The 14,189-nt window shown below is 38.9% G+C and overlaps 1 protein-coding gene across 2 annotated transcripts in view; it reads right to left on the bottom strand.

Annotated features, from left to right (window-relative positions):
* The window catches only part of LOC6541859 (dnaJ homolog subfamily C member 16), a 171,576-nt gene that overhangs the window by 47,282 nt on the left and 110,105 nt on the right, over positions 1–14,189 (bottom strand). Inside the window, exon 6 of one of the 2 annotated variants that reach the window (XM_015159195.2) lies at positions 5,156–5,370. In XM_015159195.2, the coding sequence (XP_015014681.1) occupies positions 5,156–5,370 (215 nt within the window). Of the gene's footprint in view, positions 1–5,155; positions 5,371–14,189 lie in introns of those variants that run through there. The other variant, XM_026983517.1, reaches the window with a different exon arrangement.

Genomic DNA, 14,189 nt, shown 5'->3' with positions numbered 1-14,189 from the left:
GACACTCCGACTTATTCCTACTGGGCAGGTACATTGCAAATTAATCGGCCCCAGCAGCTTAGTTCGGAGTCCAGTGCTACACTTTCTATATGTGCATTCAGTTGGGGCAATTTATGGCATGAACACTTGTGTGTTATGTTGATTTAATGTGCGTGGATTAATGTAAAATTATTTATTTTAATTTTCTTGTAACTGAACCCTATACCCTCACACCACAGGTTTTACGGACGAAAGCATTTAAGCTCGTGAAAGCTAAAAAAGGGTTCCATACCAAATAGCCTTTGCATGAAAAATTACTAGTTCCGTACGGGTGTTGTCAACAAGGAAATACGGGCCTCGATTTTCCTATACTATCGCCGTATTCCGAACTGGTGCTAACTTGGCATTGTAATTTTTCGCTTGGTTGCTTATCGCAAACTTTTTCTTTATGACTTTCTGGCCTACCTCAAAATTTGTATGGCGGAGGCGCAAGTTATAATTATAACGCTTTCTTTGTACGAAAGTATTTGCACAGTAATTACGGATCGGATCCGCGGAAACTCAAATGAATCAGCTATCACCACAACATTTAAAGATTTCCTAATAACATATAATCCGTTCAACGAGCTAACCAAAGCCGACATAGTATGGAGCATTTACGATTGATGTATAGAATTTTTCAACGCGCAGTTAATCCTTCCTATATAAGATAACCACAACCTTTGATCAGATCGTATTAATTGAACGAGGATTAGGTAGCTGCGGATTTGTGGATTCGAAAATGCATGCTAATATCCTTAACCAGTACACCCAAAGTTCCGAAATGATCTTTTTGTGGTGTTTACTTTTATACGTGCCTCAGCCAAGTGAATTTAGGAAAATTATCCAGTAGAATTAAGATGCCTATAGTTGCCTTCCTTGTGCTGGACAATAACATTTGTACGAAGTCGTTCCAAGCACACTCGGCCGATGCAAGGGGGAGGACTACCATTAAAGGCCAGAAAAATATATTTTTTGCAGCCGATTTGTAGGGAAATAAAGACTGTTCAGCTAATAAGAACATATAATCGCACAGCTGAGGCGCCTTAGAGAAAAATTGTGTCTCCAATGTTGGCAATAAGCACAACCGAAAAATTAGTAATTGCTGGCGGCTCCTTCACTGCTCGCTTCGTCCATCCTGCTGCTGTATGATACGATGATTGAGTTTTGATCTCTGAGTCCAACGATGACTGCTGCATCTGAACATATACTCCACGGAGACCATCTTGGTCAACGAAGGGTGAAGGCAACGTGCGAGGCACATTGAGAACGATAAAAAACTGGGACCGCGAGTTTAAAATTGTGGGGTATGTTCCAGCTGCAAATGTAAATGTTTGAGCAGAGTTGATTTTCGATAATATTAGAGTCAATAACACAGTGATGTTGGTCGGGTAGTAAGACTTTCCAGATCGCATTGAAATATTTACCGACGAACCATCTGTCTCAAAACTAGAACCTCCTATTTCGGTATCACAAACTGATGCTTTTTCCTTCTGAAGCTGAAGCTGATTTGCGATTCCGGATGTAATAAGGTGCAGTTGAGATACAGAGTCGAGAAGAGCGGGACAAGGAACAAAGGTGCCTGAACGGTTTTTTACTAGCAGGTAGCAGTGGATAGAAGCACAACATCCTTACTAAGATACTGTGCAGGAACGCAGCAGACGTTCCAAGCAATGCACAGGGTTAGACAGTATGATGTGAGGTTCTCCAACCTGTGATCTTTCTTGTGGCGAAGGTGAAGAAGAGTGTTGTGCTTAGATCCGCCTGCAAGGCAACTGACGGAGTTGCACTGTCTCAGTTGATAACTAGTCTTTTGCTTCTCTAAATCTATTAGCCTGGGTCAGGTTTTTAAAACTCTGGCAATAATATATTGAGCATTACAGAAGGCACAGGTCGAAGGACTGAGACCTATGTCGAGCAAAGCGGGCCTACGCAAATCAGGTGTACGATTACTTCGAACCTGGTTGCCTGGCGCATAGCTTGCCATGGCGAAATCCATAGTCCCCAGAGTCCTGCATCTCTGCTCCAGAAATTATGCCATGAATTACCACGCTCCCATTTCGCCTGATTCGCCGGATCCAGCTTTTGAGGAAGTACTTGGACGATGATGCATCCAGCGATTTGTTCCGTTAAGCCCATTCCACTTATGGTGCGAATATGAGCGTTACGAAGCATTTAAACTGAACCACTCTGCACTGCCCTTAGCTCCAGAATCTCATTAATGTGTTTCTGAAAAGCCAAACGTCGATTAGCAATAAATCCAATGCTATTAAATTAAAGTTAAAGCTTTAAACAGCTTTGTATGATTTGCACTATGTATTGCTTATTAACAAATCACGTCGGGGTCACCATATGTTGAGCTAATAAGCTTTTTTATTAGCCAAAGGTGCAAGCAAGTACGAGATTAGATAAGGAAAAAAACCGCACAGCTGAGGTGCCGTATGTGTAAGTTGGGCAATAAAATTGTTAGGCAATAAACAAATTCATAAATTTAGTAACTGCTGGCGGCTGCGAAACCCAACTAAGACAGTCGTTTTCAAATCCATATATTAATTATTTATAGTGCCTAAGGTAATAAAACACACTTTTTTTCAAAAGTGAAAATTTAAATAAACCTAATTTTTCAAGGGCCTAGTAATCATATCGTCGCTGACATTGTAGATCGTGGTGGACACCTTTTCAGTCAGAAATCGACAATCCGAACATTTTCTTACTTGCGAGGGGGTCGATTAACAAAAATGTTTGCGAAATTCAAATACTAAAACTGTCAAAAAGGCACCGACAAATAAAATTTTCACCAAAAATTTCGTTATAATTGATGTCAAAAAGGGTCTAAAAATGTTTTGTTTTTAAAATTTGTAGGTTATATAGAACAATTTTGTATGCCCATTAAACTTAATGATAGATGATAAAAATGGTTCACTAATTCTTTTATCATTACATATACTATTATGAAGAACATGGTTTCGTGAAAAGGGCTCTAAAAGTTTGGTCAAGAAAAGATTGAATGATTAGTGACGACCCAAAATTTATGGGAGTCTACATACATTTGAAACTTTTGTATGGCTTCTACAACCGTAAGACAGTCTAATTCGGTAACTATGTAGCTATGCTGAGCTCCATTTAAGTTTTGTGACATAAAACTGAGCCAACTCTGCATATGGCTGCATCGGATCGTATTAAAAATGACTTATTTTACGGTGATCAGAAAACGCGTGAAGTATTACTTAGTCTTGTCTTTTTCTTTTTCTGAAAGTATGGTTACGAAGTAGATCCGTAATTTGGCTGTGATCGTTGAGTGTTGAGACATAAATCGTAAGTACCAACCGCATACACAAAAAAAAATCGTCATAGTTGTAGGATTTGAGGGATTGCAAAACACAGTTCTAACCTGACCTTATTGTGACTTCAACAATAATATAACCAATATATTTAACTTACCGTTGTAAGGTGGAAAACGTCTCTCTCAAATTATGAAAAGAAACTGTTATGGTTTATATAATGGATTTTTATGTGATTGATAATTCTAGTTGTCTATTCCGCAAATAACATCTTGGGTTATCTAGGGTACGACTAAGAATTCTTATATTGGCAATAGTATTTTTCCACGGCTATGCTTTTCCTCCTACTACGTTTTTGCCCCACTATCCAGTAAACATAAATACTATTGATTTTATATGACATTGTCTACGTAGTAAAATATGTTTGGAGTATCTAGATGTAATAATTCATGTCCTAAGGCCGATCTAAGGTTTCTCCTAACCGCCTGAACCAACTCTGAATCTGATATAGGCTCTGATAATGACGCCTTCCCTAAGATAGAATAAAGGAATTTTGATCCCACATTGCCAACAGCAATATATTCTCCGTCAAGAAAAAAGGGAAAGAGCAAGCCTTTTATACACATTTAAGTTGGTACTGTTGTCCATATTGCATATGACACCGGGCCTTTTAACAATTAATAATTCATTTAATATACTTTTTTTTTGTATTTGGGAATACACTAAATACAAGTCCGTCCTTTAAGCTAACTTCCGAAGAATTAAATTTCTCTTGAAACTCACAAAATCACGTTGATTGATGATTTCATGTTAATTGAGATGCGGCGGCAGCTCGGACACGTCCAGTTAAGGCCACCCTGTTGTTTAAGCATGTCAACAAATTAGCCACTAGTGAATCTAGTTCTACAAAGCAAGGTTGCGCTATGTTACCTCGAATCCAAAAAAAGACAACGGACATGAGGTTATTTAATTATTGAAAAGCACACGATACTGTTACATGCTAACATATTAAGTATTCACTGTATGCAGTCTTTATCTTTTTAATAATATGAAACATAAGTACAAACACATTGTAGCATTTAAGTAAAGAGCATTAGTTCAAATACAATATGATTACCATTTTGAGTACCACTCGACGTAAATGCAGATTTAACGTTCGCACGCTGACCAAATACATAATGCTTTCTTAGGTTTTTCACACTTTTTGTCACCCAATAACATACAGAAATAGGAAAACTGAATAAAATGTGCGAAAAAAAAAAATTAACTCTAATTTTTTAGCACCTACGGGTCGTTAATTGGCAGCACACGACTAATAAGGGTCAGATTATCTATTACTGCGCAAAAGATCCCGCAGGGTGAAAAATTCTACGATTTGCGCAGTCCGACAAGATTGTAGGTAACGATTTTTATACCCGTTACTCGTAGAGTAAAAAAATTCGTTGAAAAGTATGTAACAGGTAGAAGGAAGCGCTTCCGACTATATAAAGTATATGTGTTCTTAATCAGTATCCGTATGTCCGTCCGTAAGAACGTCGAGATCTCAGGAACTATAAAAGCTAGAAGGTTGAGATTAGGCATTCAGCTTCCAGAGACATAGACGCAGCGCAATTATGTGGCCACGCCCACTCCAACGCTCACAAACCGCCCAAAACTGTCACGCCAAAACTTTTGAAAAATAAAAACTTTTTTTCCCCAATTTCTATCGATATTTCAGAAAATTATGAAATTTCTCGTCCGATTTTCCACTAGTTGAATTACGGGTATTTGATAGTCGGGGAACTCGACAATACCATTGTCTCTTGTTTTAAATTAGAAAATAAATATGTTAAGATTGAAGTTGCAATATTACTTACTTTCCATCATGTCCTGTGATGATAATCGTGGTAACACCAGGAATTGATTAGTAGATACTATATTTACCAATGTTTGAGTTGGGATTTCTTGCATACAAATACTTGCTGTGAAGCTCGTCGTATCCTCATTAAATAATATTAGTGTATCCAGGCTTGTATTGACTTTAAATCGAGCTATTATATTACTTGATTCCCTACTAAACGTATTCACAAACCTGGAATAAATAAAATAAATTGTGGTTTATTTAAATCAATAGTTTAGTTTAAATGTTTGAAGGGTTTCTAACTTTTAAGATTTAAATTGTTTTATGAAATATGTTTTTTTAATACAGGTACTTGAAAATTGTTAAATCAAATCAAAAATATTTCGGTCTCCTATAAAACTTACTAGTGTGATGCACGACAAAAAAAAAAAAATCAATGTGTCAATAAATTTAGCGTATGTTAGATTCGGTGAAAAGTATGTAACAGGCAGAAGGAAGCGTTTCCGACCATATAAAGTATATATAATATTATTATATATAAAATGATAAAATGATGTATTATTATATATATTATATATAATAATTATAATTAATAATTATTATATAATAATTAATAATTATATAATTATATTATAATAATTAATAATTATATAATTTTATTATAATATTATATTATTAATATATATTATTATATATATTATTAAGGTATTAGAGGTGTCGCCAAAGCGAAAAAAAGCCGACGGTGTTAGGCTTTTATAGGGGAACGCCCAGATCAATTCGTTGTTTAAGATTGCTAGAGATTCAACACAACAAGTCACCCCACGTGTCCTGATTTGTTCATCACCACAAAAGAATATAGACAATATAGGACTACCAGCACAAGTTGGCCCTTCAGAAAACTCACTAAAGAAACAATGTTTATACCCGTAACTCGTAGAGTAAAAGGGTATACTAGATTCGTTGAATAGTAGTTAACAGGCAGAAGCAAACGTTTCAGACCATATAATGTATATATATTCATGATCAGGATCAATAGCCGATTCGATCAGGCCATGTCCGTCTGTACGTCCGTATGAGCGCCTCGATCTCAGGAACTAAAAAAGCTAGAATTTTAAAATTAAGCATGCTCCCAGAGACATAGACGCAGCGCAAGTTTGTTTCCAAATGTTGCCACACCCACCTCTACGCCCACGAACCGCACAAAACTGTCAAGCCCTCAATTTTGAAATATGTGATATTTTTTCATTTTCGAACATATCTTGTAAATTTCTATAGATTTGCAAATAAAATTTAGCCGCGCCCACTCCATCGCTCTTTTGAAAAATGTGATATTTATTCACTTTTTTTATATCTTGTAAAATTTCTATAGAATTGCCATCAAAACTTTTTACCACGCCCACAAACCGCCCAAAACTCTTAATACACACTTAAAAATTATTATTATTTATTGCATTTTATTATTTTTTCCCCACTTTGTACCGATATTCAGATATTATGATAGTCGGGAAACTCGACTATAGCATTGTCTAAACATGTGTTTAGACATGATAAGTAGACAATCTATAAATATGTTCTATTTAAGGGCTGCAATAAACATGTCACGGGACAGCATAAGTGGCAACTACAGATAAGTACGGTTGCAGTGGTCTATTGCCGAAGTGTCAAGAGATATGATCACGCGGGAGGTGACTAGCGCGGTCATAGGCTTCAAACATAGATTTGAGATAAACCTCAGCTGCATTGACCAACGCAGACTGCAGCGTCTTACAAGCGCTGCATTATATAATTAGATGATAAGAACCTATGTAAGAATGAATAAAAGGCGATGCCCTCGCAGTAGCGAGTCAGTTAGATTCAAACACCCGAATTGAACTCATTAAGTGTACGCATTAGTTTATAGTGTGAACATTTTGGTCCTTCGAGCCGGATTCGACTCTACAGTTTCCCCCTATATGGTAAGGGATTCAGAGAAAGGCCAGCTCCTTTAAGCATTGCTAAGTTAATCTTGCAGCTAAAGGTAGCAAAAATAATTGACTCTTGTTTCCCCCTACCAAAGGTAAGGAACAGAGATAAATATAAAAAGCAAAAAGATACAAAAGAATCTTTTATGTTTTTAAATAAAACAAGCACCTTATAGTCTATAGTTAAAGGTTGCTTTGTGTACCATTATAAATTGTGGTAAGGCGTGTTGAGGCCATACATCAGCAATTGTGAATTTTACATTTTGGTCCTTCGAGAAATTCTGTTGTTTTCCCCCACCAGTGGTAAGAAGAAAAAAACCAGCGCTTCAAAGTAAAAAGAGCAAGGTTATTCGAGTGATTCTGTTGTTTCCCCCACCAGTGGTAAGAAACACAGAATAAAAGACCACGCCTTAAAGTACTAGGACTATAAGGTGAAACATTGTGTTCTTGCTTTTCCTTGGCTGATCAATCAGCTGTGAGTCGAGGCACAGCTAGGTCAACTGGGCGACCAATCAAAAAATCCTCCAACGGATCACGCCAAAGAATATAAGCAGAAAGCACAAAAAAGTCACAGTGATTGTTTTCCCAACATGTTGTCGGAAAGATCTGTGAAATTGATGCAAGACCAAGGAGAGCTGCAGAACAAAATACTGCAAGCAATCAAGGAAAAGGCATCTATACCAGCAATAGAAGCATTGGTAGTTCGATTTACTACTAACAACAATGCGCTGGTAAAATTGGGAGTTGGCGATCATCAATATTTTAATGATAAAATATTTATTAAAACTATGGATGCTGTCAAGGCCTACAAGGAGTCGCAATTAAAGGTAGAAACACTTGAAGAAATAAATATACAAAGTGGATCAAAATTATCTGATAGCGCATCAGCTCGGAGCTCCAGTCCAGTTGATAATCTGGTTCAACTGGTGGATAGAAGAGCGGACAGGGTGAGGCAACAGATGAGCCTAATCTACGAAACCCTGGATAGTTCAAGTGAGATTGAACTAGTCAAGCAGCTGGCAATGATGAAAAGTCATTGGTCCAACGTGACGGACACACTGAAACTGCTTGAAAACAAGTATGACAGAACTGTCTTCGATCAAGATGAGGCAGACATTCTGCAATCTGAAGTTGCCGCACTAGAGATGGTACTTCAAATGAAGTTGGAACAGTTCAAAAGTTCCAACTGCGACGTGCCAGAACTCCCAAAAGTGGACCTTCCAACGTTCAATGGAAATGCGAAGGAATGGCCAAAATTTTTCGAGCTGTTCTCTGAACTAATAGACAGCAGGAAGGAGCTCAGAAACACAAGGAAGCTGGGATACTTAAGAGCCTGCTTAAAAGGAGAAGCTCAAATGGTGGTTAGCCATTTGATAACGGGATCAGCAGCTAGCTATGCAGCAGCGTGGGAGCTTATCTGCAAACGCTATGGGAATAGCAGAAAAATATTCTCCCAACACTTCAACAAATTAATGGAATTGGAGTGCTTGCTGCCCCATGATGAGAAAAATTTAGGGAAGTTTTTGGATACTGCGACAGAGAGCATATTCATCATAAAGCAAAAAGGAAAAATAGGAAGCTCTGCTGACGTAATTTTAGCAGAAATTCTGCTGCGGAAATTTTCGCCAGAAGCCTTGCAGCTGTATGAACAGCATGTAAAAAAGGCAAGAGCTATACAGTCCTTACAAGACGTACTGGGGTTTATTGAGCAACAATACAACTCAGTAAATGCCATTACCAAAAATACCGCTCAGCTTGCTACAAGAAAAGTGCAAGTTAGATCGTGTGCCTTTTGCTCTAAGGATGGCCACGATATGATAAAGTGTCTCAAATTCAGAGCACAATCAATCGAAAAAAGAAGAGAATTCGTTCAAAAGAACAGCATGTGGTTTAGATGCTTTGGAAAGCATAATGCTATCGACTGCAGAAAGGAAATTACATGCAATCGATGCTCCAAAAGACACAACAGCCTTCTGCATGAAGACACAAAACGCAGTATCAACAGCAATAGCCTTAAGCAAGGCCAAGACACACTATTGGCTACAGCTGTTGTTTTAGTGAAAAACAAAGCTGGAGGTTACAACGAGTTGAGGGCGCTTATTGACGGTGGATCCCAGAAGACGCTGATTTCAGAGGAAGCAGCACAAATATTAAGGATTCCCAGAGTAAGGAATACTATAGAGGTCGAAGGTATCTCCCAGACTACTCAACTATCAAAAAATAGTGTCCACCTAACGATCAAACCAAAAATTCCAAGCAGCTTCAAAGCATCAACGGAAGCATTGGTTTTACCAACACTCCATAGAGCCCTTCCCAGCAAAAAGTTTGATATTGATATCAACAAAGAGTGGAAGGGCTACAGGCTAGCAGATCCACGATTCAACGAGCCAAGCAGATAGGTGTGGATAGGTGTGACATAGTGATAGCTGTGGATCTATTTCCCCTGATTATGATGGAGAAAATGAAAACCGTAAATGGAATCTTGGGACAAAAAACCAAATTTGGATGGATTGTGTCCGGAAATATAACTCGAGCAGCAAAGCAAAAAATTATAAGTGCCACTACATCAATAAATCTAAAGGACCTGAAACGCTTTTGGGAATTGGATAGATGGAAGCTGATTCAACGCATCAGAGGTGATTTTTGGAAGAAATGGAAAGAGGAGTATCTGGTGTCATTGCAAAAGCGAACCAAATGGCGCCAAGAAAAGCCAAATCTGAAGGAGGGACAGCGGGTTCTTATAAAACATGAGAACACTCACCCTGCAAGATGGCCAATGGGAAGAATCATTAGTACGACTAAAGGACAAGATGATAAAGTCCGGGTAGTCACGGTTAAAACAAGCGATGGGGAAGTAAAAAGATCGCTAAACAAGATCTGTCAACTTCCTGTTAGCGAAGCAAAACCAGCTGGAGCTGGAACGCATAAATGATAGACGACTACTGGCCGTACATTTTCCCCCCCGGAGAATTTCTAAACATGTGTTTAGACATGATAAGTAGACAATCTATAAATATGTTCTATTTAAGGGCTGCAATAAACATGTCACGGGACAGCATAAGTGGCAACTACAGATAAGTACGGTTGCAGTGGTCTATTGCCGAAGTGTCAAGAGATATGATCACGCGGGAGGTGACTAGCGCGGTCATAGGCTTCAAACATAGATTTGAGATAAACCTCAGCTGCATTGACCAACGCAGACTGCAGCGTCTTACAAGCGCTGCATTATATAATTAGATGATAAGAACCTATGTAAGAATGAATAAAAGGCGATGCCCTCGCAGTAGCGAGGCAGTTAGATTCAAACACCCGAATTGAACTCATTAAGTGTACGCATTAGTTTATAGTGTGAACAAGCATTTTATCTTGTTTGTTTCTCGACTTTCCCCTGATCAAACATAATCTGATTTATTGTTTAATATACAATACTAAACAAAATCCCATACAATTAAAGTTAAAAAATTAAACTTATATTTTCAAGATAATACAACATATAGGCACGATCCAGGTGAAGCATAGTCACCATTGTCAAGTAGAAGAAATTCAAAACCAAGCTTAAAAGCTAATTGACGACAAAATAGTCGAACCGTCAGTACTAGTAATATAACAGTCCACTTTTGTTTCAAAAATAACAGTCACAGGAACAGAAAACAGCCACGTTAAAAAATGTTTTGATATTTTTTTGTTTTATTATTAGTCTTGTCAATTTCTATCGGAATACCAACAACATGATTACTAAACTAACACGCGACTTACACTTCAGGTGGGTGCTCTTCTCACCCACTTGTTGATCATTTCGGTGTTCTTCTGGACCTAATACGTATATTTTTCAATCATATTTTCGTACATAGTCAATAAAGCCAGGCGTAGTGAAAAAATGAATTTGATGATCCTTATTTTGATTCTTGAGCATGGATCACCTGCAATAAAGTTCGTATTGCATTAAATCGGTACATAAAAACATTTTACAAATTGCCTTACAGCGCGTAAATTGAGATGCAAACCTGATCGCCGTAGACCACTGTTAATTATCTTACCGTTCGTAGGCAACGGTGGAATGATGCTTTGAGCCGTATTTCTTCGTAATCTTTATTTCTTTGTTCCTTACTGTTACCCTCGCCAAATAAATTACAAACAAGATAGAATGCTATAGTCGAGTTCCCCAACTATCAGATACCCGTTACTAAGCTAGGGAAAGTGCAATCGAGATATTTAAATATTTTCTGGAATATCGGCAGAAATTGCATTAAATAAAATAATAAAATAAAAAAATGGAAACATTTTTTAAAAGTCTGGGCGTGACAGCAACATTTGGAAACAAATCTGTGTCTCTGGAAGCTACATGCTTAATCTCAACATTCTAGCAATTGTAGTTTCTGAGATCGAGGCGTTTATACGGACAGACGGACATGGCCAGTTCGAGTCGGCAACGCTTCCTTTTGCCTGTTACATACTTTGCAACGAATCTAGTATACCCTTTTACTCTAAGAGTAACGGGTATACAAATAAAATCTAGGCTGAGCACATTACACACGCATTATTGTAGAAATACCAGTTTTTGCCGGCGAGACTATCTTCAGATATTGTATGATGGCCACGCCGATCGAAATGAGTTTATCTATGATAAACTATCGCTGAGGGTTAGGTTTATCAAATTTTTCAGCCGAAGCCTAATAATAGGTTGGAAAATATCTCCCTTCCGCTTTTTTGCTCTTTATTCAATGCCTTATAAAAAGTGTTACAGTGATCGGATTTAGTTCAAATATGCGCCGTTTTGTTCGATAATCTGTTTCCATCTAGATGGCAACTTCATAATACCTCCCTCGTAGAAGCCCCCCTCCTTATTTGCGAAGAACTCGGACAGCCACTTTTCACAAGCCTCTTTTGAGTTCAACTTTACACCACCAAGGGCATTCGCCATGGACAGGAACAGGTGGTAATCACTTGGCGCTATGTCCGGGCGATATGGTGGATGCGATAAAACCTCCCATCCGAGCTCCCTTAGCTTCTGACGAGTCATCAACGAAGTGTGTGGTCTGGCGTTGTCCTGGTGGAACACTACACCCTTCCTGTTGGCCAATTCTGGACGCTTCTGGTCGATCGCCTGCTTCAAGCGGTCCAGTTGTTTGCAGTAGATGGTAGAATTAAGCGGCCATATGGGAGCAGCTCATAGTGGATGATTCCCTTCCAATCCCACCAAACACACAGCAAAACCTTCCTGGCCGTCAATCCCGGCTTGGCCACTGTTTGGGACGATTCACCGGCCTTCGACCACGACCGTTTTCGCTTGATATTGTCGTATGTGATCCATTTTTCGTCGCCAGTCACCATCCGCTTCAAGAATGGGTCGAGTTCGTTCCGTTTTCCTGGTCGATGTCACGAGATGCCACATGCCGGTCTAACTCGATGTATTCCATGATTTGATCGGTATTTGTCGTCACAGGTCTTCCGCCGGCTGGCTGATCTATGGTGTCGTTTTCACCGGCTCTGAATCGTCGAAACCATTCCTCCGCGGTTCGAAGTGATAGAGTACCATCCCCCAAAACACCATTAATCTCACGGAACGTTTCTCTGGCGGATTTGCCTTTAACGAAGGAAAACTTTAAAATAGCGAGAATTTCGGCGTTAGTGAACTCCATGTTTACACGTCTATAACTGTTGAACGCAATATCCAAACTAATCAAGCATAGCGTCGTTATGTAGGTTATGTCAAGACCTTTCAAATTATGTATAGTATTGCCAGATACGAGCTCTGTAGCGCTTTGTACATAGCCGCGAAATTCAAAAGACAAAAAGGCGGAAGGGAGATATTTGCCAAACTAATATATCGATTCTATAAGCCCACAAGTAAGCCCACGGCAATCGTTTCTCCCAGTCCGCTGATCGCCGGCTACAATCTTTGCAATGCAATTTAGCTTTATGCGTTTCAAACGTTTCACCATTCAGTCCAGCATGAAAGAGTGACCTCGACAGAGTGTAATACAAAGTGTACTTAATAGTACCGATTCAGAAAAAGCTCTAGCCACTGTTTCTGCCGCTTGATCGGGCAGTGCAAAGTATTCTTCGTAATATAACAGATAATGACCGCTATGTGAATGTTGCCAAGGTAATCTGTGGTCGAGGATTAGTACTTTGCCCAAGTATCTATTTTGTAATATATTTTGTGATAATCTTTTTCATGTTTAGTTTGAGTTTTAGTTGTTATTTCACATTATTCGTCATATGTTACTAAGTTTGTCTGAACATTAACATTAATGTTATATGTGTTGAATTTAGCCGCAGAAATTTTCAGACAAAGGACATGTTTTTGACTATTGCGTTGTTGCTTTGTCTTGGTCTTTCATATTTGTAATGTTCTTACCATCTTATTTGAAACATTCTTTTAATTTTTCTGCTTGTCCGGAGAAGGGATGCTATTTTTTTTTTGTATTGCTCTTATTTACTGATTTAAAATCTGTCCTAGTGAACATTAATTAAATGTTTTGGGGAGGATGTACTTGTTTAGGGATTAAATTTATAATTTAATGTTGGGTGAGGTCAAGAGGGTGCGTGTTCAGCAAACGTCTACGGGATTGGCTGTTGTCCTGAAGTTTGTTAGCCAGGTGGTTGGGGTGGTTGCCCAGTCTTCTTGCGTATCTCTCGCCGTGGCGATAGATCTCTTCTTTCACCCATGGAATCCCAAGCTCTTCATGGATGATGGAGCTCTCATGGTAGGGATGGGCGTTGGAAACTATTCTCAAGCATCTGTTATTGGAAGCGCTGGATCTTTATTCGGTGCGAAGCGCTTGCAGTGCCCCACAGCTGGATTCCGTAAGTCCAGATCGGCTAGAGAATAGTCTTGTAGACGAGCAGTTTGCATTTCTCTCGCAGTTTGGATTTTTTTCCAATGAGCCAGTGGAGTTGTTTTAGACGTATGTTGGCCTGGATACGCTTTTTGTTGAGGTGAGGGCCCCATGTGAGCCTTCGGTCCAGGGTTAGCCCTAGGTATTTGGTTGTGCTTGTGGTTGGGATGGTGTCACCATCGAGCGTAACGGGGGGACATTCTCCTCTGCGTAACGAAAATGTTGTGTGGGAGGATTTCTCCGAGTT

The sequence above is a fragment of the Drosophila erecta genome, unplaced genomic scaffold (assembly GCF_003286155.1).
Source record: "Drosophila erecta strain 14021-0224.00,06,07 unplaced genomic scaffold, DereRS2 tig00000305-arrow-arrow-pilon, whole genome shotgun sequence".
Taxonomy (NCBI): Eukaryota; Metazoa; Arthropoda; class Insecta; order Diptera; family Drosophilidae; genus Drosophila; species Drosophila erecta.
Note: the sequence above shows the minus strand (reverse complement) of the source record. Positions and strands in the feature narration are given on the sequence as shown.